The following is a 26252-nucleotide window of genomic DNA, read 5'->3' as shown; positions in this document are numbered from 1 at the left end:
TACGGTCACAGTGTAAGCAGTGTGTAGGAGATACGGTCACGGTGTAAGCGGTGTGTAGGAGATACGGTCACGGTGTAAGCAGTGTGTAGGTGATACGGTCACGGTGTAAGCGGTGTGTAGGAGATACGGTCACGGTGTAAGCAGTGTGTAGGAGATACGGTCACAGTGTAAGCGGTGTGTAGGAGATACGGTCACGGTGTAAGCAGTGTGTAGGTGATACGGTCACAGTGTAAGCAGTGTGTAGGAGATACGGTCACGGTGTAAGCAGTGTGTAGGAGATACGGTCACAGTGTAAGCAGTGTGTAGGAGATACGGTCACGGTGTAAGCGGTGTGTAGGAGATACGGTCACGGTGTAAGCGGTGTGTAGGAGATACGGTCACGGTGTAAGCGGTGTGTAGGAGATACGGTCACAGTGTAAGCAGTGTGTAGGAGATACGGTCACGGTGTAAGCAGTGTGTAGGAGATACGGTCACAGTGTAAGCAGTGTGTAGGAGATACGGTCGCAGTGTAAGCGGTGTGTAGGAGATACGGTCACGGTGTAAGCAGTGTGTAGGAGATACGGTCACAGTGTAAGCAGTGTGTAGGAGATACGGTCACGGTGTAAGCAGTGTGTAGGAGATACGGTCACGGTGTAAGCAGTGTGTAGGAGATACGGTCACAGTGTAAGCGGTGTGTAGGAGATACGGTCACAGTGTAAGCGGTGTGTAGGAGATACAGTCACGGTGTAAGCGGTGTGTAGGAGATACGGTCACAGTGTAAGCAGTGTGTAGGAGATACGGTCACGGTGTAAGCAGTGTGTAGGAGATACGGTCACAGTGTAAGCAGTGTGTAGGAGATACGGTCACGGTGTAAGCAGTTTGTAGGAGATACGGTCACGGTGTAAGCAGTGTGTAGGAGATACGGTGACAGTGTAAGCGGTGTGTAGGAGATACGGTCACAGTGTAAGCGGTGTGTAGGAGATACAGTCACGGTGTAAGCGGTGTGTAGGAGATACGGTCACAGTGTAAGCAGTGTGTAGGAGATACGGTCACGGTGTAAGCGGTGTGTAGGAGATACGGTCACAGTGTAAGCTGTGTGTAGGAGATACGGTCACGGTGTAAGCGGTGTGTAGGAGATACGGTCACGGTGTAAGCGGTGTGTAGGAGATACGGTCACGGTGTAAGCGGTGTGTAGGAGACACGGTCACGGTGTAAGCGGTGTGTAGGAGATACGGTCACAGTGTAAGCGGTGTGTAGGAGATACAGTCGTTTAATTCTCCATTGTCACAGTATTTATAGTTACCTAATCAGTATTAATTACAGTCACTCACATTGGTTGAATTGGCACATGGATACACATGTGAGCAGTAACGCCACGTCAAGGCTTCAACCCTTGTTACTGACCAGTCACACACCATGCTTTTCATTCATACGCATTTGGTATTCCAGATGTTTTGGACTACACCTCCCATAATACTTTACCAGCATGATGGGAGATGTAATTCACAGCATGTGGACAGCCTATGGGTGCCGACCTCTGAACTCGCGGTGATCACAGTACACAGGAGCAGCTCGTCACCTGTCAGATGCCCCTTCAATGCTCCCGCCAGGGCGCGGGCCTCACACATGGGCTTCTTCTTACACTTCAGGTACTTTGTGTTCCATAGGAGAACATGCTGGTCAGAGTTGTGACACAATTTTTTTTTATTAAAATAGTTAGAGCAAATGGCAGAACAGACGCAGTGCAGCAGACGGACGGTGCACATATACACAGCAGACGGGGATTACAGAATCCAGTGAGAGACGGATTTGGTGGCAGGTGTGTCCTTCTGGATGGGGGCCGCTTCTCATCCTTCTCCAAGTGACGAGATGACTGCAGTTTCGTAGCAAAAAACATGCCATGGCATAGGAGATATAGGGAATTTTTTTTTTTTTTTGTTAAAATAGGGTTGTACACATCTAACACACAGGCCACAAATATAATACACTGCCCCCCCCCAAATATGCTGCACATACATCCCCCAATATACCGTACCGCACAGACAGCCCCCCCATATACTGCACAGACAGCCCCCCCCCATATACTGCACAGACCTCCCTATATAATGAGCAGACACCCCCCCATATACTGCACAGACAGCCCCCCATATACTGCGCACACAGCCCCCCCATATACTGCGCAGACAGCCCCCCATTTAATGCGCAGACAGCCCCCCCCATATACTGCGCAGACAGCCCCCCCATATACTGCGCACACAGCCCCCCCCATATACTGCGCACACAGCCCCCCCCATATACTGCGCACACAGCCCCCCCATATACTGCGCACACAGCCCCCCATATACTGCGCAGACAGCCCCCCCATTTAATGTGCAGACAGCCCCCTATATACTGCGCAGACAGACTCCCAAATATACTGTGCAGACAGCCCCCCAAATATACTGTGCAGACAGCCCCCCAAATATACTGTGCAGACAGACCCCCCCCATATACTGTGCAGACAGACCCCCTATATAATAGAACCTATATATAGGAGGACAATCAGTCAAGAACCAATATGAGAATAGCTCCTGCAAAGGGTTAAAAGTGCTTTTGGCATGGATATTCATGTTTACCCTCGGCGCTTGCGCACTGGGACGTAATTTTTCCCTACCATCACATTGCGCAGGCGCGTCTCGGCTCCCAGACGCATGCGCAGGTTCCCGGCGTGCTGCTAAGTTCAGCCTTGAGATTTTCACTAGAGTGTCCTTTTGGGCATGCGCAGATGGAGAAAAGTGAGACACGCCCCCCGACGTCATCGCTCATGCGACAGGAAGTCAGAGGGTAGGGAAATCTCACGAGGTAGGGCAGTATAACGCGTCACCGCCTCCCAGTGCATCATGGGAGTTGTTTGTCAGAAACTCCAGGTTTGCGTCATCCGAGCGGAAATGGGCGGGACCAGCACGTTCCTTGACGTCAGTCTAAGGATTGGCTCAGACTTTGAAGGACGTGCCTATTACCCAATCAGAACAGAAACCGAGACGACGCTAGCCAATGAGAACGTAAGGGTTAGGCATTAAGAATTTGTAAAGAATTGCAGGGCAGCGCCGCGGTGGAAGCCAGAGTTGTGGAAGACGAGAAGATGGCTGCCGCGTCTACCGGCCCTGCCGATGGGATTCTGATCGGGGACAAGATGTACTCGGGCGTCCTGATCTCTCTGGAGAACTGTCTGATTCCTGAGGAGAAGTGCGCCCTCACTCCTTCCATAGTGGATGGCTTGGATCCAGACACGGAGACGGACCTGCGCTGTGTGGGCTGCGAGCTCATCCAGTCAGCCGGCATTCTGCTGCGGCTTCCACAGGTGAGAGCTGGCGGTGCCGGTGACGGCTGGGTGAGGTGTGTGGGGGTCGTGTGATGTCCCCCGGGGGCCGTCACTGGGTGATTGTCCCAGTTGTGTTCCCGGAAATGAGGCTGCGGCCTACATCGGCCCTGAAGCCTGTCCTAGAGTGCGTGGCAGACAATGGCGGCGGAAGGCAGACAGGTTCATGTGACGAGATGGAGGCGAGTGTAGTCAGGCGAGGCCGCGGTCCGCCCGCTGTATCTCGGGGCGTAGACCCGGCACAGACGTGGACAGTACCCGCTGCCGGACTATTAGACGTGGTGGACAGTACCCGCTGCCGGACTGTTAGATGTTCCGGACGTGGTGGACAGTACCCGCTGCCGGACTATCAGACGTTCCGGACGAGCAGACAAGATTAATAGACTCCCCAACATGGGATTTTTCTTTATTTTTTTACAATTTTTAACTCTTTATGGGTCATCTCAAAATAAACTGCAATATGATGACCTAATAAACCCGCACTCCAGTTCCCATGGCGCGTCCTTATGGTTATGTTCACACGGCTGCTGGTTTTGTGATGAATTCTTACGTAATTCCACTTTCTAATGTCAATGGGAAAACCGCCCTGTAGATCTGAAGTCTGTGATGCGCAGGGAGGAAAAATGGCGTATGTCGTCTTGGTGTGGATTCTGTGTGCAACAGGCTGGCCACGCGTGGCTTAGAGACATTGAGTGGAACTACAGCTCGTGAGCATACCCTGGGGTGGGTGCTGCTGGTGGCACTTAACTGAACCCCACCATGCAGCCCGTGACCTGAGATATGGACCCCAGTGTGGGGGACAGCCTGCGTGATGTGCTGCCATGTTATATATGTATTAGAGGGGTTGTGCGGGGGTAGTGACCTATCCTCAGGGAGTCCACATCCGATTGGCTGATCCGCTGTATGAAGAGGTATTGGTACTCGTGTGAGCGCTGCTCCCTGTGCGCCATCTCCTTTCTGGGGGCGGCCCAGTGCAATTACAACCGCTCGTCCCATTCAAGTGAATGTCTTATTGTAATTGACGTCCGCTGCCATAAAAGATGAAACGTGCTGGCATCCTGAAGGCGTAGTGCTGGCATCAGTGCTGCAACCCTGTCAAGCAGCTATGGCTACTTTCACACTGGCGTTTTGGTTTCCGTTTATAAGATCCGTTCAAGACTCTCACAAGCGGTCCAAAACGGATCCGTTTTGCCCCAATGCATTCTGAATGGAAAAGGATCCGCTCAGAATGCATCAGTTTGCCTCCGTTCAGTCTCCATTCCGCTCTGGAGGTTGACACCAAAACGCTGCCTGCAACGTTTTGGTGTCCTTCTGACGCAACTGAGCCAAACGGCTCCGTCCTGGCACACAATGTGAGTCAATGGGGACGGATCCGTTTTTTGTAAATTGTATGTGGAGCCGTTTATTTCTGCAGGGCTGCACTAAAATGCGGACGGCACAGGGATGTCTGCGGCTGTGTGTTCTATTGTCTGTTTTGCGGAAAAATATAGACTTTTTAATAGTGGGGTGGGACGTGCAGGAGGACGCTTATGGCCGATATCTAGATCTGGTTGTGGGCATGAGGCCTTAAAGGGGTTCTGCAGTTTCTTTAAACTGATCGGCGGGGGTCTGACACCCAGGACCCCCGCTGATCAGCTGTTTGAGAAGGCAGCGCCGCGACCTTCTCTTGTTTCCCTCAGGCCCAGTGACGTCACGACTAGTATCAATGGCCTGGGTGCGACTAAGCTCCATTCAAGTGAACAGAGCTTAGTTGCGCCCAGGCATTTGATACTAGTCGTGACGTCACTGGGCCTGAGGGAAACAAGAGAAGGTCGCGGCGCTGCTGGAGCGCCACTGCTGATCAGCGGAGGTCCCGGGTGTCGGACCCCCGACGGTCAGATGCTGATGATCTATCCAGAGGCTAGATCATCAGTTTAAACAAACTGCAGAATCCCTTTAATCCACAACCCAATGCCAGGAAGCCTGGGGTGGGCATGAGGTGAGCTGTTCTAGGGATTTGCGCCAGGCGGTTGCTGTTCAGTGCAGGATATAGGATCCATATTCCAGCATCCATTGTACAGATGATGGAACGTTGCACATCGATATGACGCAGATCCTATTCAATTTCCTGAAGGTGACGTCACCGGTTGCATGTGTTTATCTCGTGTCCTCCTTTGTTTTTGGCCATTTGTGCTTTGATCACCCCCTACATCTCCCAGTTGTTTGTCTTATTGGGGAGGGGGGTTGTCTTGAGACCGCCTAGGACACTAGGACAGTTTCTGCTGACGTCTGTGACCTGTTTAGATCTGTGTATGTGGAGATTTCTATAGTTATTGGTTGTAGCTTCCGCATGACTTTATTTGGGGGAGGGGGGGGGATTAAGAAGAGGTTTCACATGAGGAGGGCAGCCCCGTCAGGTCTGTGGAGGAGGCCCGCCCTGCTGATCTCCGGGACATGACGTCTCTCAGCCAGCTGCTTCTTTGTTCTGTTTCTGAGAAGGCGAGACTGCCCTGTTCTGGAGGAGCACACGTCACGCTCACCGCCCGGCCGCTGCCTGCTCGCTGCATGTTCCCGGCATGTGAGCTGACTCACGTCTCTGTGTTACGAAATGGTTTTTCCGTGTGTCCCAGGACATGACACAAGAGTATGTGTACAGTAGTCTGAGCACTGTCTCTGAAGGAAACCTGTCTGCTCTGGATCCCCCTCCCCGTGTATAGTTCTAATCGCCTGCGTTCTCCATTACTTGTGAGCACAACGCCGGACTAAGAGTGAAGATGACAAGTTTTAAATTTTAGGCTGATTTCACGTTGGGGTTTTGTGCGGCAAATAAAATGTGGTGGCCGTTGCTTACTTTTCTCCTGTACACAAGTCTATAAGGGGAGAAGAATGCCTGTCAATTGTGCCCAGAAAAACGCCAGAAATGACGTTTGTAGAAAAACAAAAAGCATTCATTTTTGTTTTGTTTTTAAAGCCCAAAGAATGCAACTGAACACTGTTCGTCGGTTATAGTCTTGCAGCAGGTTCATGGCGGGTAGATCTAAAGGTCTGTCTGCAACCACCTGAAGAAATAAGGCAAAACACGGATTTTGAAGACAGCCACCGAACAGCAGGTCAGGCATGTGCACTCCTGCTCCATTTATCTCTATCAGACGGCTGGAAATAGTGATGTACTCGTCTGTCTGCGGCAGTCCTGTAGCGATAAATGGAGCGCAGTGCACCCGTCTGTCTCTGTTCACTTCTGTGGGACATGGAGTGCTCTGTCAGACCCATGTAAGTGAAAGGCGCAGAGAATCAATGTGCACTACCACTCCATTCCCCAGGGGACTCGGATCGATGCGGGTTCCAGTGGTTGGACCTCCAGACATCGATCACCTATCCTGTGTCATGAGGATTTTGAAAGGTCTTGACTTGAATAGTTTGACTGCAGTTTACCCCAAAGTCTTATATTTTAGTTTAAAGGGGGTCTTTCACCTAAACTGACCGTTATAGAACACTAACACCATGATCTGCATTATTGTCCCCATATTGGAATGCTACTTACCGTATAGCTGTCCGTCGCTTATTTTCGCAAAAAAAACTTATTTAATGTTAATTAGGTTCAGAAGGTGCCCATGGGCAGAGTTCAAGCGGCAGGTGCCCAGGCCCCTCGTCGCTTTTCATATGAAACCCCTCCCCTTTCACCCCTCTGGCCAACCCTAGGTTCTTCAGAAATCCAGCGCCGTTTACAAGATTTGCTGCGCCTGCGCACTTCATTCCCCTTTATGGGCTGAGGCACAAGAGCGTTTAATGCCAGCCCGTACATCTAGCCGGCCTTGTGCCTATGCCCATAATGGGGAATGAAGTGCGCAGGAGCAGCGGATCTTGTGAACGGATTTCTCACTAAGAGGAGGATGTAATCAGAAGAACCTAGGGCAGGCCAGAGGGGTGAAAGTGCAGCGGTTTCATATGAAAAGCACCTTCAGAACTTAATTAACATATTAAATAAAAGTGTTTTATAGCTAAAACAAGCGACTGACGGCTATACGGTAAGTAGTATTCCAATATGGGGACTATAATGCAGATCATGGTGTTAGTGTTCTATAATGGTCAGTTTAGGTGAAAGACTCGCTTTAAGCACTTCTCCTCGCTGCACTTGACATTCTGGTTTTCTTTTTTCATGATCCGTCCGTAGTTTTCAGCCTGTACTGTGGTGCTTAGTCTGGTGTTTCTTCCTTTCCAGGTTGCGATGGCTACAGGACAAGTATTATTCCAAAGGTTCTTTTATTCAAAGTCGTATGTAAAGCATTCAATGGAGGTAAGAGTCTTCAAACGTGTTCTAGGTCTCCGGATTTCTGTGCTCCTTAACTCATTGACTATTTGTTCCTGTAATCTTCAGCAGGGTGTTGTGTTCTCTTTTTAGCACGTTTCAATGGCCTGCGTCCATTTGGCGTCCAAGATTGAAGAGGCACCGAGGCGCATTAGGGATGTGATCAACGTGTTTCATCGCCTTCGACAGTTGAGGGAGAAGCAGTAAGTTCTTCCTGCAGCTTTTCACCCGGCAGCTGTCAGTACCCATTGATTTCATCTAACCACTTCAGTCTGTTTCTTTCCAGGAAGCCGTCACCTTTGGTGTTGGATCAGGAGTATGTGAACTTGAAAAACCAAATAATAAAAGCCGAGAGGAGGGTCCTAAAGGAATTGGGCTTTTGTGTGCACGTGAAACACCCTCATAAAGTGAGTACCTATTGTACTATTTCACACTGTACAGGGGGAGGCAGTCGAGACACCCGCATACACATTAGGTAGTTGTTCAGCCCTACTGAGAACAATGAGTTTGGCTTTAAGGATATTTTTGTGCAGGTTTTTATTTCAGACATTTTGGTGAGCAGTTTATGCTTGTAAATTGATTTGAGGGTCACTTGGTTATTGCATAGGAAAAACTGCCGGTCCATCCATATTTCCCCATACTGTATTACATGTCACCCATTACCATGAGCTGGTATATGGTCATCAAAATTGAGAAGATCGGCAGTGTATGTAGGACTGGGTAAATTCATCATGTTTGAAGTAAATGGTCTGAAATGATCCCCACTTTTTACTAGATGAGCGAACATGACTGCATAAAAGTGTAACCTGTCTTTTTGTTTTTCTCCTTTTAGATAATTGTGATGTACTTGCAAGTTTTGGAGTGTGAACGCAATAAGCATCTGGTCCAGACTTCATGGTGAGTTGCTTTCTTTTTATGTCGCTGTCTAAAGGACCTGTACGCTTCAGTTTATCCCTTGCACGTTACCTGCAAGCAATGCTCTACAAGCCCTGGGACATCACAGACGTTTAACTGTTCACTCGATTGCAGCCGTTATCTACTCTTGACTGTAGAAGATCTGATTGCCTTTGGCTGAAGGAGAAATGTATGAGGATCTCTTCAGCTTACCCATATTTGGAGTGAAGAGCTGGGAGAGATTTGAAGTGTGCCTTCTGCCTGTCTTGGCGCATTTTCAAGGCTCATCTCATGGTTTTGTAGAGCAAGTGGAAACCCCCAATAATAATCTCTTGTAAATGTAGATCAAAGAACATTAAGTGTCATTTATCAAAGACCAAAATTTATCTGATAGCCCCTGCACTGCTGGAGGATGTTCCTAATTTATCACGAGGCCCACGTCTTGTCATAAAGTAGACTCAACCTCCAGCAGTCCGTGCGCCCGGATTGAAAACTACTTGAGTTTCAGACTGGAGTGGTTTTCTTTCATCATTTACACATGCAAACGGGAGTAAGTGTTGGTGAATTTGATGGGGCTGAGGGCCCTACCACTCCCTGAGCGGGCGTTTAAAAAGTCATAAAACTTAGACTTTTTTACACCAAAAATTGGCATAAGGAGTCTTGGTAAATTACCCCACTGACTTTCTAAGTGACTGGCATTACAAATGTTATAGAAGTGTGTGTATATATAAAGACTGAGAAGCTATTGTGCACACTGGGAAGGGTTATTGCCTTGTTCTGTTAGTTCAGGATCTGATCTTATTGTATTGCTAGGTATCTAACTTATTTGGCTTCTTACTTGTACCTTGGGTTTATCGACTGCTCATGCTCTGTTTGTCTTGAAGGGTTGTTCCTGTCTTATAAAGTTGTGGTGTATCCCATCACTTTATAAGATGGAGGAAAAACCCTTCAAATATTTTCTCATGAGGTTTAAGATATGTCTCAGTTCTTGATGGGGGTGGGGGGGATGCTGACTGGTGCTATTTATTTGTCGAATGGATGGAGAACCTATTTTAACTTTTGTTTTCTGTACTCTTTTGATCAAAGGCTAGCCTCTGAGGGTAAGTGACTAAGACTTCTCCTCTGCTGTCCAAGCGCTTTGGTGCAGGGATAGCTGCCGTCTTCAGTCAATCCCAAGCAGGTTCCCCAGAAACGAAGGTTGCCTCTGGTCAGGTGGTATACATCCAGCGGACTGACGGGGCTCACCGCTCCTTGTGGTTTCCTTTCTTTTCATGACCTCTCTTTGCAATGAAAAGTAGTCTGTTTAATTTGCTTGCTTTGATTTTGTAGTTTATTTTAATGCACAAAAATAGATAAAATGCCATTATAGTTACTTATATTGTATATTAACCTCTAACTTATAACAATGGTTTATTCTAAATGTGAAACCTTCTTTTTGTATTTTAAATTTCACTGACCAGTGTTTAGCATTGCTGTTCCTTTGAAATTTGATTGAGAATCTGTGCCCTATTTTGCAGCATAATGTCTTTTTTTAAAGATATATGGGACACCTCAGAAACCCTGTCACATGTGGAGGTTCTGTGAATGTTGCTGGAGACCTCGTAAGCAGGCCTGGCTGGAACCACAAGGCCAGTGGATGATTTTAGGACTCAGATCTTTCCATCTGGATATCTGGGATGAAGCCAACAGTGACCTGTCTTTACCAGCGCTGATTTTAGCTGCTCATGTATAAAAGCCATTTAGGCTTATCTACAAAAGTTAAAATATGTTCTCCATCCTTCACAAGTTTACATTTGTATATGTTAAAACACCTAATTACCACAATACTGTAAATCGTGTCTGTCTACAACATTTTGCTGCTTTTGTGTGATTTCAGGAATTACATGAATGACAGCCTCCGCACTGATGTCTTTGTGAGATTTGACCCTGAAACAATCGCATGCGCCTGCATTTTTCTGGCGGCGAGAACGCTGGAGGTTGGTATATACCAAGGAGCATACTCTTTTTGTATGCTTGTTGAGACGTTAAGGGTTCCTTCGCACATACTGTAATTTTCAACTACAGACAAATTGGATGCAAAATCTGCATGCCTTACATGGGGATTAGGCTGCGGTTTTACCCTGTGCTATACAAAGGGTGAATTCGGCATCCCCCATGTAAGACCTGGATTTGTCTGTAGCAGAAAATGACTTTATAAGTGACTTGTGTTGTGAGAATAATTAAAGCTTTGTCTTTTTAGATATGCCTCCCAAATCGTCCTCACTGGTTTCTTTTGTTTGGTGCTTCTGAAGAAGACATTCGGGAGATCTGTCTTCATATTTTAAGGCTGTACACTCGGAAGAAGGTATATAAAATTCGAACATCCACAACATACTGTACAAATCAATGCATTGTCCTCTATGCTTGCATGTATGACTTGATCAAATATATATATATTTTTTATTACAGGCTGACTTGACAGATCTGGAAAGTAAAGTTGATAAAAGAAAGCTGATGCTTGAGGAAGCTAAAGCTAAGGCAAAAGGGTTACTGCCTGATGGAACTCCTCGTATCGACAATGCCCCAGAGTTCTCGCCCAATGTGAAAAATGGTACGTTGCAATTCTTTTTTTTTTTTTTTTTTACCACTCCATGTTTATTTTGTAGGTCTGCCAAAATGACCTGGCAAATTATTTCTTTTTGTAGTTTCTCCTAAGGAAGGGAAATCGGGCAGGCCGTCACCTGTCTCGTTACATGCACTGAAAAATGTCAAAAGAAAAGTAGAGGACTCAAAAGGGACCACATCATCATCGAGCCCCGTAAATGGGTGAGTTGTAACTCCTGAACAGCCATTTATATAGGCACGAGGGCAGGTATTATAGTCCAGGCCTGTACAAGCACTTTCATGCAGTGCCTGGAAGGCTGGTTCCCGAATTAAAATAAGGAATTGCTGTGTGAGGGTGGTGAAATTTTTCCAGGTTTAGCACTGTGCATCATTTACACAACTGTCATATTATTGACTAATGCTACAATTGGTGTTTTCTTGTAACAGTGTTACAAAAGGAAGAGAAAGCAGAAGTGGTAGTAGAAGCAGAGACCAAAGCTATTCCCGTTCTCACTCGCGATCTGTGTCTCCTAAGCGCAGGTGAGTTTGTAACATTGTCATATGTAATGTCTATAGTACATTAGATCATACACGGGTTCTTGTTTGTTGTGGGCAGACTGCTGAACGTGACTCAAAGAAATGTGCGTTTGACATGAATGGCAACTGATTTAAAGGGCTATTCCCATCCTGGACCAGTGTTGTAGGTGTGGGTCCCACCTCTGAGACCCCCATCTATACTTGGAACAGTGCCTGCAGAGGGTGCACCAGACATGCGCGGACGTCCTCCATTCATTTGTGTGGTACTGTGAAAATAGCCGACCAGCGCACACAGCTACTTTTGGAAGTCCTGTTGAAATTCATGGGAAGTCTACCATGCAAGTGTGGCTGAAACTCCATTTACTTCTATGGGGCTTAGGGAAATGGCAGATCCAGCAGTCCCATCGACATAAATGGAGGGTGAACGTGTGGTGTGCCCTCTAGCACTTTGCAGGCTCTGTTCTAAGTATAGGTGCTGGTCCCAGAGGTGGGACCTGCACCTATCAGACATGGGGGCATATCGTAGCGGTATGTCCCCAACGTCCAAGATGGGAATAACTATTTAAATATGTTGTCTATGAACAGACGTGTGGCATCCTGTATATGATGTGTAGCAACTTATAGTCTGTGGCCTGAATGAAATATTACAATGAGCCAGTTTCTAATCTTTTACGTGTCTTCACCAGGAAAAGTAAAAGCTACTCTACCTCCAGTGGTTCAAAATCTCGCAGTCATTCTAGAAGTCGAAGTGACTCTCCACCTCGAAAAGCAAACCATGGCTCCTACAAAAGTTCCAAAAGCCAGTTATATGGTAAGGGTAAGGACTACAAATACACTGGACATAAAAGAAGATCCCGGAGCAGAAGCTCCTCCCCTCACAGCCGCTCACGTGGAAGTCCAGACTCTGGAAAATACAAGAAGAAAAGTCACTACTACCGTGACCATCGGCGGGAGCGTTCCCGGTCTTACGAGAGAGTGCCTCATCGGCACTATGACCGTGATTACCCGGGTCACAGTCATCACCGAAGATGAAAATACTGTTAGTTACTTCTGATATTTTGACTTCCACCTAATATGGATCATGATCAACGATAGAAATGTGGAGAAACTGACCTTCCAGTCGGCAATCAGATTACATATTGGTGCTAATTGACCAACTGAGACGATAGTGTTTTTTTTTTTTTTTTCTTCTGCCCCAGTGATTAGAATGAATTATCTGACTGGGAGAGACGTTCTGGTTTCCAGCCCACATTTTAGAAGGAAGTTGAACCACGCATAGGCTGTCTGTAAACCGTCGAACTACATTATAGGTGTAAAAGTTTTATTATAATAGACCTATATTAGGTCACAACTGAATGTTTTGGATTTTTTTTTGTCACGGAGCATGGCCTTAGCGTTCTGAACATATGTAAATGGCTACATGTTACATGTCTCCGATGAGTGTGCAGGACATTGTCAGTATAGGTGTGATGTACCTCGACACGTCTGTACAATAGATCATTTTATACCTTTCCATGCTCGTGCCGGACACGTGCAGTCACACGTACTGTCTTATGAATTAGACGTACATGAAATTCTACTCAGGATATTTGATAGCTCAAATATATTGAAGATTTGTCTTTCTGCTTGTTTACCAGATCTACCATGGAAACCAACCACAGCCAGGCCGTATCAGTTTTATTGGTATATCCAAGCTGTATTCTTCATTATTCATTAAAGTATTGGATTTTATATTTAAATGTTGTTCTCTGTTCCTATGTGACTTGCTGACTCTTCCATTGATGGCACTAGAATTATATACCTGTGGTGGTATATAGTTCCCATGGGTTGATGAGTTTAGAAAACAGAATTCCTTAACCCCTTCAATAACCAAGCAACTTTTTACCTTGAGTCCCATGCCAATTTTTGTAAATCTAACATGTTACTTTGTGACAATAACTTTGGAACACATTAACTTGTATAAGCGATTCTGAGATTTTCTCGTGACACGTTGTACTTCATGTTAGAGGTAAATATGGGTCAATATCTTTTTCCTTTATTTATGAAAAAATTCAGAATTTACAGAATTTGGAAAATTTAAAGTAGATTCAAATTTAGAAAATTGCAAAACAGATAACTCAAATTAGGATACTTTCACACTTGCGGCGTTGGATTCCTGCAGACAGCTCCTGTATTCCTCGGCAATCTGTATGCAAGCTGATACTATTTGAAGGTGGATCCGTCTCACAAATGTATTGCAATACTGGATCCTTCTCTCCGGTTGTCATCCAGAAGAACGGATCCGGTATTTATCTTTTTCACTCTTCTTTTTTTTTTTTTTTTAAGTTCTGCGCATGCGCAGACCGCAAAATCGGATCAGTTTTTCCGGAACACTTGGGGCCTGGATCCAGCATTAATGCATTTCAATGGAAAATAATGCCGGCGTTATTAACAGCATATGCTGTGAAGATACGAGATGTGCAGCACCTGAAACGACGGATACTGGAAGCCTGTGCTAGCATTTCTCCTGCGGTGTTGCTATCAGTGTGTGTGAAGAGTGGGAGAAGAGGGTTGCATTGACAATCCAACACAATGGGCAGCACATTGAACACATTTTATAAGTGGTCAGAAACTTGTAAATAACTCATGAAAGAATAAAGTTACGTTAAAACCAAGCACACTATTGTTTTCTAACCCCAATTCCCAATAAGTTTGTGTCACATGACCCTCTTCCTATTGAAAAAAAAGTTGGATTCAAAATGGCTGCCATGGTCACCACCCATCTTGAAAAGTTTCACCCCTCACATATACTTAATGTTTGTGCCACAAACAGGAAGTTAATATCACCAACCCTTCCCATTTTATTAAGGTGTATCCATATAAATGGCCCACCCTGTACAATAGACTGTTCAAGATGGAGACAATAAAATAAGTAGTGGAGCTCCTCTACAAGGACTGCTTTATGGCGGTATTGGACATCGATGCCTATTACCATCTTCCAATTTTTCCAGAACACCAGAAATACCTCAGAGTGACTATGAGATTTTAGCAGAGATTGAGACATTTTAAATTTCAGATATTACCCTTTGGGATTTCATTGGCCTGGAGAATATTCACAAAACTGGTCTCAGAGATGGCAGCCCATATAAGGGAAAAAGGCATCCCATTTGTACCAGGGCATCCCATTTGTACTACTTCCTGATTGTAGCCCCATCAAGTCAAAAATGTTTAGATCATGTTCAGCAGGTGGCGCAGATCATGTTGACCCTCGGTTGGCTCGCAAACAAGGAGAAGTCGAGGCTAGTTCCAGAAAGGAAGCAGCAGTTCCTGGAAATAATGCTGAACTCAGTGGTTCAGAGATCTTTTTTTTTTTTTTAAACAAATCTTTATTTAAGATTATCTTCAATATACAAAGTAAAGATAAGGTGCATATCATACTGTAAAAACGTTAACAGTCCATCCATGGTCCAGCATTTACATATTAGAAATACAGAATGGAGAAGACTACACGACCTGAGAAAGGCACATGATGGCAGGCAGGTTAAGCATGCATAATTACATAATACCAGTACATAAGTTGAGATACATGTGAGTGTAAGGTTGAGGCCTAACTGACAATGCCACAGTTGACCGAAGTCACATTTAATAATTGGGAATCTGGTAAGCTCCCCATCCACAACCTAGCATGAATGACAGGACATAATCATACAAGTAAAGAATGTCATAATACTCGGTGGTACAACAGTCACTAATCACTAGTAGGGCCAGTTACTGTCGCGAGTGTTAAGGCATTTTGACTTTTAGCCTGCCATTGCAGCCATGGAGCCCACATCCGTAGATGTTTATCGTGGGACAGAGATTCCCAACTAGACATCTCCTCTAATAAGCGAATCTCCTGAACTTTGTTAATCCAGTCTGTAATCATCAGAGTTTTATTGGTAAGCCAATGAACTGGAACCAGGAGTTTTGCCGCAGCTACGAGGGAGGATAATAGTGAATGTTTGGTGAGAATAAATTTTTCATTGGGGGAGATTCAACAGGACCACTAAGGGGGTCGACGAGGAAGGGACGATTTCCAATATAGTCTTGGAAACCATATCCCAATATGGTTGTATCAAAGGGCAAGCCCACCAGATGTGGAACAAAGTGCCCCTGGACCCTTTGCACCTCCAGCACTGCTCCGGATGTAAGGGGTCCATGGCATGCAATTTTGCTGGCGTATTGTACCACCTAGTTACCAACTTGTATGCATTTTCTTGGATCCTAATGCACCGGGAATATCCGTGAGAATGACAAAGAATCCTATCTACCGTTCCCTCATCGAATGTGGTATCAAGATCTTTTTCCCATTGGGAAATGAACCAAGGTTTGTCCGGGCCTACTTCTTCCAACAACTTATTGTATACCTTAGATATGGCTCCTTTCCTGTTCGCTTGTTTGAGTAAACACGTGTCATACCAAGTAGGGTCTAGTTTATTAGGGGTGCAGGCCAGATATTGAGTACATATTTTTTGGAACTGGGAATATTGAGTGGGCAACCATGGGATGTGAGGAAAACTCGTTGTCAAGCTTTGAATAGAAGGGATTGACCTTTTTTCTAAGATATCCCCTTTTGCCACACTTCCCAATGCCCTCCATAGTCCCAGGTCGTCTTGGAATCCCTGAGTTACTAAATACGGAACGTAGCAAGTGGGAGTGTACGGAGACCTGCACTGGGAGCTGCACAGGAGTGGTGATATCTTTGACCAGGTGACCATGACCCCTTGCATAGAGTTAAGTCCCCCCTCACCCATGATACGGTTCGTCACTAGTTTTGGGTCCCATAATGCCGCCACTCCCCTGGGGCCTAATATATTCCTAGCTATTTTGCAGCCAAGTTTTGTATTCATAGGGTTGCAAATTTCGGAGTGTAGTCTAAGCTGAACAGCTCTATAATATGCTGCAACATCGGGAGACCAAATCCTCCTCTAAATATGGGTTTGGTGAGGATCTTATATGCCGACCTGGGCATATACAAATGAGGAAAAGAGACTACGGATTCTTGCAAGGAAAGATTGAGGGAGGGGGATAGGTAAGGTCTGAAGAGTGTATAATATTCTAGGAAGGATATAGGTCTTTAACAATTTTTTTTCTCCCTAACCAGGATAAGAAGGGAATCCTTATATCAGCTAATTGTTGTTTTATGCTGTCGTATAGTGGCGAATAATTCTGATGGAACAGCAAACTAGGGTCTTTAGTTACATTGACTCCTAGGTACCTAATATGTGAATTATTCCACTCAAACGGGAAATCCCTCTCTAATTTCATGACAGATGAGTGGGAGATGTTAATACCCATTGCCGTACATTTAGAGAGATTGATCTTAAAATTGGAAAGGGCGCAATACACTTCCAATTGTTGTAAGAGAGCTGGGAATGCCTTTTCAGGGTTGGTAAAAAATATGAGCATGTCATCTGCAAACGCGGCGACTGTGTGTAAGTCCCTGCCTATTGTGAGCCCCTGAATTCCAGGATCTTGCCTCAGGGATTGTATAAATGTCTCCAAGCACAGGATAAACAATGTGGGCGAGAGCGGGCAACCCTGGCGCGTCCCGTTCGAGATCTTAAATGGAGGTGACAGGATACCGTTCACTTGCACTTTTGCGGAGGGGTTAGAATACAGAGACAGCACTGCCCCCACAAATTGGGGGGGAGGCCAAACTTATGCAATGTGGCCTCCATGTAATCCCAGGCCACTCTATCAAACGCCTTTTCGGCATCGGTGCTGAGGAATACAAGGTACTTCCCTTGTTTTAAAGCAAATTGCTGAGCTTGAAGAACTCTGAAGGTGTTGTTTCTGCATTCCCTGCCCCCCACAAAGCCTGATTGTTCAGGGGATATGATCCCCGGGAGTAAAGGGGACAGCCTATTGGCCAGGACCTTAGTCCATAGCTTTACGTCTGCATTCAGCAGAGAGATTGGTCTATAGCTAGAGGAGGCATCAACGTCTTTGCCTGGCTTAGGTAACACAACTATATGTGCCTCTAGAGCCTGGCTGGTTATAGGGGTACCGCTTAAAAGAGCGTTAAAGAAATTTACTAGTTGTGGACCTAAATCCGGGAAAAACTTTTTATAGTAGGCCACTGTAAAGCCATCGGGACCTGGGCTCTTGCCTGATGGAGTTGAGTTTAGGACTTTTTTTACTTCAGCTAATGTAATGGGGGCCAACAGTTATGATTTGGAGGAATCATCGAGGGTGGGAAGGTTCAATGCCCTCAGGAAATGTTCTATCTCCCTTTTGCGGTCTGTCCGTACCTCCTCCTGTTCCTCCCCTCTAAGGTTGTACAGATTATGGTAGTAATCTCTAAAGATCTTTGATATATCCCGGGTGTCGGTCATGACAGTTCCTGCCTGTGATTTCATGCGCTTAATGAAAACCTGGTCATCTCGTTTTTTTATGAGTGCAGTCATTATTTTCTGCCCCTATTTCCGTGGACATAATGTTTGTGTTTCACTTTTAGGTAGGCTTTAGACGCCTTAATGTTTAACAACTCCTGTAGTTCTCATCTCGCGATCTTTAACTCCTCCAGGTCCCTGAGTGCACAGGAGCGTTTATGGGATGATTCTAGACTAGCAATGCGAGTTAAGAGATCTGCCAATTTACGCGTTCTCATTTTGCTAATATAAGACCCTAGTGCGATAAATTCTCCCCTAATCACCGCCTTATGCGCCTCCCATACTATTGCATGGGACATATCGGGTGTTGTGTTGGTAGAGAAGTATGACCGTAATTTTTGCGAGATGTTATCTACCTGAGTCTGCGAATCCAGAAGGGTGTGATTTAACCTCCAGGTCCACTCCCTGCCACACAAATCTGGAAACCCAATGACAAGGGAGACCGGCGCATGGTCAGAGACCGTGATATTGTGGAGAGTGGAGGACTTAACAGCTGGCAAGTATTTATCCTGCACAAAGAGGTAATCCAACCTCTGGTAAGATTTGTGGGGGTTAGAATAGAACGTGTAATCACGCCTGTCACCATGCGCTGACCTCCAAACATCACTAAAGTGCAAGGATCTAAGGCGTGTCTGAACTGATTTGAGAGCACGAAATGAGACGGCTGATTTCTGGGCAGAGGAGTCAAGCAAAGGGTTCAAGGCGAGATTAAGATCTCCACCGATTAACAATAGGCCAGCAGCAAACGGACCAATCTTTTCCAGCACTTCTGTCAGCCAACTAACCGTCTTCACATTTGGCGCATAAAGATTACATATTGTGACAGTTACGTGTCCTATCTCTCCCTTCAATAATAGGTATCTCCCCTCCGGATCTTTCACTGCGGAGTGAAATGTAAAAGGGGTGCCCCGCTTGAAGCCTATACTGACCCCTCTGGCCGCAGAACTACTGGAAGTAGCATGATACTACACATTAAAAGGGCTATGTTCTAAATTAGGAACGTGCAAGTGGGAGAAATGGGTCTCTTGGAGGAGTATTATATCCGCACCAATTCTCCTGAGAACTTGGAACACTCTACTGCGTTTTCTAGGGCTATTACATCCATGTACATTAAGGGTGGAAAAACAGAGTTAACGGAGACATCTTAGTAAAGTGACATTCTGCAGATTGAGGTCGTGTGTCTTACTAGACCACTTGGATGTACTAAACAGGTCAATGAATCGAATAAAACAATAACTGTAACTTAAAGGTAATAGCAAAGAAGTACGGACTTTTGGACCGGCGGGAGATGAAAGGATTGCACATGTGGACACCATGTGTATCCCAACCAGCCCAGAACCCCACTTCTAAGCCTCATGCACATTAATTTGGAGTTTAGAAAATAAAGCTATCCCGACCAACATTTTTCGTTTTGTTGTGGAAGGAAAGGCACAATACAAAGCAGCCTGACAGAGCGTAACTACAGGCAAACCAGTCACACAGCTATGGGCTTATAGCCGAATATGAAGCTAGCAAATGAAAATGCCAGTGACCCTGTCTGTCATAGAAATACTAATAGGCAGGTTAATTAACAGGGACGCAGACCGGCCATAACAACAATGCTACAACTGCTAAGAGGAAGAAAAATGGCGTTAACAGCGAACCCTTAGTCCGGATCTCCAAGGGGCCATGCTCTCTTGTTCTTCCCAGCTCTTTGGGGTTTCGGTTTCATCCATCTAGACACCTGGGGGAGCGGTGGCAAGTCCTCCACGGGTAGGACGGGTAACCAGGAGGGAATCTCGATCGGAGGCTGTTGTAGTGCTTCCCAAATCGGTGGCAAGTCCTCAGGCGAACGGACGGTGTAGCGGCGGTTTCCTACTGTGATAGAGATCCCAAATGGGAAGAACCATCGATATGGGAACTTGGACGACCGTAGGAGATCAGTGAGGGGCTTCAATAAGCGCCGTTTTTGCAACATGGATGCAGCTAAGTCCTGATAAACTTGAACTTGGACTCCTTGGAGCTTCACTTCTCCTTGCTTCCTAGCCGCTTGGAGTATTAATTCGGTGTCTCTGTAGCTCAGGATACCGCAGATTATATCTCTTGGATTGTCTCGGGACGCCGGCTTCGGTTTTAATGCTCTGTGCACTCTCTCCACAGTGATGTGTGCCTCTTGCTCTGGGCCTATTAGCATGCTGAAAAGGGAGTCCATGACTTGAAATAAGTCCTCCTTATCATCCGCCTGATGTTCCTCCTTCTATTCCTGTTCTCCTGGTCCTCCATTTGAAGCAGGAGTATATTCATCGCCCTGGCATGCGAGAGCAGGGAGTCTTTCACCGCTGCGTTGAAGGTAAGCATGGCGTCCTGTGTCTGCTCCAGCGTCTCAACGCGATCACCTATGTGGTGCACGTCCGCTTTAATCGCCACCAGGTCCGCGGCTAAAGGGGCAAGTGCTCGCTGTAGGGCTTCTTCAAGAAATTCCCTAGTGAGGCCGGGCCTCTCGTCGCTGTGCGATGCGCTGTCATCTCCTGGAAGCTGGGCTGAAGCATGGTCTCTTACAGCTGAGCCGGGAGGTTTCGACGCCATCTTGGAGGGCCGCGCCGGCGGCTGGGCAGCCGATTTACTCAGGAATTTGTCCATCTCTAGGCTGGAGCTCGGGTCCTCTTTGCGCCCCGGTGCAGTCTGCATACAATCCTTCGACTGGATCTTCATGCCGAGGTCAGGATAACGCTAAAATTGAGGCTTAGACGGGTGCTGGTGGCGAGAGCTCTGCTAACAAGCAGCCGCCATCTAGCTCGGTCAGGTCACGTTCCCCCCAGAGATCCTTTTTAACTCCAGAAAAAAAAACAGAAGGTAAGGTCAGTGGTTCACTCCCTGATATAGAAACTTGGGGTTGTCTAAGGAAAGGGATGTCAGTGTTGGGAACCCTTACCGGCTGTGCAATGGGCCCAGGTACATTGCAGAGCGCTGCAGTGGGAGATTTTAGGGGCTTGGTCAGGCAAGACAACAGACCTAGAGAAGAAAATTTTAATTTCTGCTTAGACATGTCAGCCCCTAGATTGGTGGCTTTCTCTGGACAATCTAATCCAGGGCATTCCCTGGAGAGTTGTAAACCCCCTTGTGATAACCACGAATGCCAGCCCACGGGGATGGGGGGCGCATGTGGGAGAGACCTTAAAGGGACACTGACAGTCCCAACAAGCATATTTAGGTATCTATATGACAGTACAGGTCTTATAAGGGGTATTAAAATCATCTAATTATCCCCCCTGTCCACATTGTAAATACAGTAAACTGAAGTTTTATAACTTGCTTGAACCGTCTTCAATCTGCCCAAGGGGCGGCGTTTCACCTCCACTTACGCCCAGCCAGCCGCTCCCAACTGCCGTTTTGAAGCGCCGCCCAGCTCATCAATATTCACTTTGCTGGGCGGCTTCTGCTGTCCCCGCTCTGAAGCGCTGCGCTGAACAGTGCCCGGCGCATGCGCCGGATCTTGTGAAGTCGGGGACAGTAGTAGCCGCCCAGCGAAGTGAATATTGATGAGCTGGGCGGCGCTTACTGTACCGGACTTCACAAGCCTTGGAGCCAGGGTCTATTATATGCATTTCCCCCCTCTTCATATTATCCCCAGGTTTCTGAAGAAGGTCAGAGAGGACAAGGCAAGAATAATACTCATAGCCCCCTTCTGGCCCCGGCGAGCATGGTTTTACTGGCTAAGGATCATGTCTCTAGCCGATCCCTGGGTCCTGCTGGAGATCCCGAATCTTCTTATGCAAAGCCCAATTGTTCATCCCCCCCCCAGTGAAGGGACTCCATTTGACTGCGTGGCTTTTGAGCGGCGCTTGTTAGACAAGGGGTTATCAGAGTCTGTTGTTGCCACCATGTTGCTAAGTAGAAAACTTGCAACCACCAAAATTTATGCCAGAACTTGGGGGGTGTTTTTTAAGTTCTTGGGTGTTTCTCCCTCTTAATTCCACATGTGGACAAGGTATAATAAAATATAACTTTTACTAATTTATCTTCTAAAAGCATAGGTGGTTGCAGTGGGACGAAACAAAAGCATATATACATATATTGCCACCGTCTGGGGCCTCGGAAAGGATAGTTATGGGTAGATCTTACCCCGTCCTGTAGACACACGACCAGCAACAGTGGGTGGCGTCAGTGCCCTGGTGACCAGTGCTTCTGCGGGTATGGCGGTATGGACACTCCTATTGTACCCTAGTCTAAAGCCCTCCCTATGTACGGGATTCAGGGGCTATCCAAATTTGCCTGCCTAACCAACACAGAGCTCCCACCCCGACAGGGGCGACCCCATACAGAACCTGTCCCTATAATGGGGCCTAGTCCCTGTAAAGCCCTTACTAAATAGCCCTACATGCCATGTTTCATTCGATAGTCGGAACTCTTCAGGGGCTTACTGAAGTCAAAGGGTTTCTAAAAACCAGAAAAGGACACGCAAGAGACCGTGATCACTAAGTATACTTAATCATACAGACATCAAAAATAGCTTTTTGGTATGTATCCTCTACTTACTACTTCAGGATCAAGATTCCTTCCTTGTAGTTTGTACGGACGGTCAGTGGTACTCGTCCCTACAGAGTATGGGAAAGTGTCCCCAAAATACCCTTGTCTAACTGCAAAGTGCAAAATGTACGGAGATACAGCATGATACGCCTTCCGCCTACTCACCGCTGTGGAACGCACGCCGTTACTGCGCGCTCCGCTTCCGCCGTTAGTCAGCACTGCATGATTATTGGGGCTGCCGGAAGCTCCATGCGGCTGTGTCTATGTATCCCGTGTTGCCAAGCAACCAGACGACGCACAGACCCTGCATGCTCGCATGTCATCTCTGATGCCAAATGGCAGATTTGTTCAATACAATCACTCAATATGGATTTATTTAGCAGGTTTCTCAGCACATATATCCTCACAGGATTAGTTGTGAGATGCAGATGGAGGGGTATGAAAAACGAAGTTATGTCAATACTCCCATTAGACAGTTCCAGATTAAGTCATCTGTGGCAATACACTCAGATAAAAAAGGATATACAGGTTTTTAAATAAAATATCCATCTTGCCTCACATTGAAGGATTCTCTTATTCCAATCTCCACACCTCATTGGTGGTTTGACTTTCTCGATGCCCATAAAGGAGAGGCACCTCGAATCCCCACCATGTTCCGTCCTTACATGACATGAGACAGAGGTGTCCCTACAATTGTGAATGTCGCCTATATGTTCCCCGATCCTCCTTCTTAGTTCCCTTTTTGTTTTACCAATATATTCCTTGTCGCAGGAGCATGTGATTTTATAAACAACTCCTGTGGTTTTGCAGTTAATCAGGTCCCTGATGATGTACATTTTACCTGTATTACTGCTCTTAAAGAATTTCCCCCATTGCATGTATTTGCAGGCTATGCATCCACTAAATCTATAATTTTCATGGATTACTCTTTCCAACCAGGTTTTAGGTGCTGGTATTGGTGAGAAGTGACTATTCACTGTCCAATCACGTACACTTTTGCCTCTCCTGTACGTTATACTTGGACGTTCTTTTTTAGTCTCACAGAGGTCAGGGTCCATTCTAAGTACATGCCAATGTTTTGAGATTATTTCTCTTATACTAGTACGCGCCTCATTAAATGTACTGATCAGGCTATCTCTTGTGCCTTTGTTAGGGAAACATTGTCGCTAGATGTTTTCTTTTTTTGGGGGGTGAGAAGGGAAGTATGGTTGCGGGCATAGGCAGCCTGATAGACAGGCGTCGGACTGGAATACAATATTGATTCACTATGGCTTGCTGCAGGAAGTTTCCTGCCGATCCAGAAGAGCCATCTTCGTGAACCGATTATCTCCAAATGACAAGGTTCCTGGCAGAGTCAGGGGTGGAGAGGAATTATCTTCACCTAGAGCCGCCTCTCCAACGGACCTTAGGCTCGGGAGTTTTCCCGGCTTCAGGGGACAAGCACATGATCAGAACCACCACAATAGAAACAAAGTCCTTTGGCAAGGCGGTGATCACGTAACTGTTCAGACAGCCTAACTCAGTCGACCTGCATGGGTTTAGGAACTGCAGACAACATGGAAGGCAGAGGGTTAGGAGCTTGCTGAAGAGAAGATGCCAGATGACAAGGCTTCCCCTCACGTGCCACTTGTCACGGACGGTGTACAGGAAACAAGATAAAGCAACATGCATGTATGACTGAGTGGATCCAAAGCTAAGGAACCAAAAGGGAGACCCCTGCACAAGACCTGAGACTTTCCCTGGCTGCTCAGCCTATGCAAAGATCCCAGAGGTGGATGGTTGCATATCCACGTACCTCGACTATATAACCCCTGAACATCCTACAATAGTGAGGGGACACGACCACCGGCTCCCTACACCAGACACGGAGGGAGTCAGGGTCACCTGGGATCCAGCAAACAGAAAATAACAGATAAATGTTCAGCACTTAACTTTGTAGCAGACTGGAAAACAAGATCAGCATGCACACACACTCCAGGAAGTAGTATAAGCTGCCCAGTAATGCATTATGGGGCGGAATTTAAAGGGATGCAATCAGTCCAACTCCATGACAGCTGAGCGAGGCTAACGAGATGAGGAACTGAACAGCACAACAAAGAGAACTCAAGGAGGAGGTTCTGAAAGGCCTCTGTCAGAGCTTCTCAGCTGTCTGGTTGTGACACCACTTCTCTGGCACGTTCCTGGAACCGTAAGTCAATTTGAGCAGCCAGGGAGAGGAGGTCATCCAGAGTGGAAGGAACATCCCGTCCGGGCAGCTCATCTTTAATTCTCCCACAGAGGCCTTCCCCAAAAATGGCCACCAGTGCCTTATTATTCCAGCCTAGTTCAGAGGCTAGCGTACGGAACTGGACTGCCTACTGGCCCACGGATTGGTTCCTTTGACGCAACTGCAGTAGGCAGGATGTGACGGAGTGGTGCATCCGGGCTCATCGAACACCTTGCGGAAGGTCTCTAGGAAGACCTGAAGATCCATTATGACTGGGTCATTCCTTTCCCAGAGAGGATTGATCCAGGCCAATGCCTCCCCTGTGAGGTGAGACATAAGAAATGCCACTTTGGCTCGGTCCGAGGCAAATTGGTGAGGCAAAAGTTCAAAATGAAGGATACATTGGTTTATGAACCCCCGGCACTGCTTGGGGTCACCATTAAAACATGGAGGAGCTGAGAGACGAAGTCCAGATCCTGGTACGTAGGAAGAGGGTGGAGCAGAAGTTGCGTTAACCGGGCTAGAGAAGCTTGACACTGGGTTAGCTGATGTCAGGTCACTTAGACGCATATTCACATTGCGTAGGTAGGATAATATTTGATTCTGACGCTCACGCTGCTGAGCCAACTCCTGGTGTAACTCAGTGGCACTTGGAGGGTTCGGATCAGCGGGGTCCATGGCCTGAGCAAACTGTTATGCAAGCGGGTGTGGACCCATTGTGCCACTGACTGGGTATACTCCGGAGGGGCGTAACTAAGCAGCTACCTGGTATTCACTAGAGCCCCTGATGGTGGGGATAGGCTTGGTCCATAGGGTAGCTGCCAGGTGCCACTCCAGAGTAGTCCCCAAGTCAGTGGCAGCTGACCTGGGGGTCAGAGTGCTCGGTGTAAGCACCAATGGGATGTACAAGGCCAGGAGGTATGGGTCAGGACAGGCGGCAATCAAGTGAAGTCAGCAAACAAGATCCGAGGTCAGGCAGGCGCAGGCGCCAAACAGGCAAAGTCCATAAACGAGGTCAGAGGCAGGTGGCAGAAAGCAAAGTCCAGGAGTACAATAGCAGGATTTGATACACAGGAAGGCAGACACAATCAACACCTTTGCACAGGGACTAGACACTGAGGTTGCTCAGGCAACTTCCTGTAGTAGGTAGTGCCTTTAAATACCTGCTGCAATCCAGCCATAGGCTGCTGAGACAGAGGGCGTGTATGTGTTGCCTCTTAGGTGAAGAGAGACACACCCATGCAAGCGTCAACACTAATGCAAGTCTCCAGCAGGAAGGAAACTCTGGCATGGAACATATGTAGCAGAGTTAAGCAAGTTGCTGCCCATGTTTGACAGCAGGACGACAGGAGGAAAAAGAGGGAGCCCGCTGCCCGTGCCTGCGGTTAGGGGCAACGGTGCCGGCACGGACTGCTGGCCTAACAATCATATCGCTATTGGCAAATGCTAAGTCAATCCTTGACATGGCTTTATATGTATTACTATAGCAAG

The 26252-nt window shown here is 46.8% G+C and overlaps 1 protein-coding gene across 4 annotated transcripts; it reads left to right on the top strand.

The window, feature by feature from the left end:
• Window positions 1-3039: 3039 nt before the first annotated feature.
• On the top strand, window positions 3040-13375 carry CCNL2 (cyclin L2). 4 transcript variants are annotated; one of them, XM_044281901.1, is made up of 11 exons: window positions 3043-3319; window positions 7536-7610; window positions 7716-7825; window positions 7909-8029; window positions 8455-8519; window positions 10393-10492; window positions 10756-10860; window positions 10965-11106; window positions 11201-11321; window positions 11547-11639; window positions 12323-13375. In XM_044281901.1, exons 1-11 carry the CDS (start codon window positions 3101-3103, stop codon window positions 12666-12668), a joined length of 1497 nt encoding a protein of 498 aa, XP_044137836.1. In that variant the 5' UTR covers window positions 3043-3100; the 3' UTR covers window positions 12669-13375. The 4 variants fall into 4 exon arrangements, with proteins under 4 accessions (XP_044137839.1, XP_044137836.1, XP_044137837.1 ...); XM_044281902.1 differs by lacking the exon at window positions 3043-3319 and having other exon boundaries at window positions 7692-7825; XM_044281903.1 differs by lacking the exons at window positions 3043-3319; window positions 7536-7610; window positions 7716-7825 and adding an exon at window positions 9603-9616 and having other exon boundaries at window positions 7968-8029.
• Window positions 13376-26252: the final 12877 nt, after the last annotated feature.

The sequence above is a fragment of the Bufo gargarizans genome, chromosome 2 (assembly GCF_014858855.1).
Source record: "Bufo gargarizans isolate SCDJY-AF-19 chromosome 2, ASM1485885v1, whole genome shotgun sequence".
Taxonomy (NCBI): domain Eukaryota; kingdom Metazoa; phylum Chordata; class Amphibia; order Anura; family Bufonidae; genus Bufo; species Bufo gargarizans.
Note: the sequence above shows the minus strand (reverse complement) of the source record. Positions and strands in the feature narration are given on the sequence as shown.

Coding starts and splice junctions, on each gene's coding strand:
- CCNL2 (XM_044281901.1), top strand. CDS start 3,101: ATGGCTGCCGCGTCTACCGGCCCTGCCGATGGGATTCTGATCGGGGAC. Junction 7,611..7,715: donor ATGTAAAGCATTCAATGGAG/GTAAGAGTCTTC, acceptor TTCTCTTTTTAG/CACGTTTCAATGGCCTGCGT. Junction 10,861..10,964: donor GGCTGTACACTCGGAAGAAG/GTATATAAAATT, acceptor TTTTTATTACAG/GCTGACTTGACAGATCTGGA.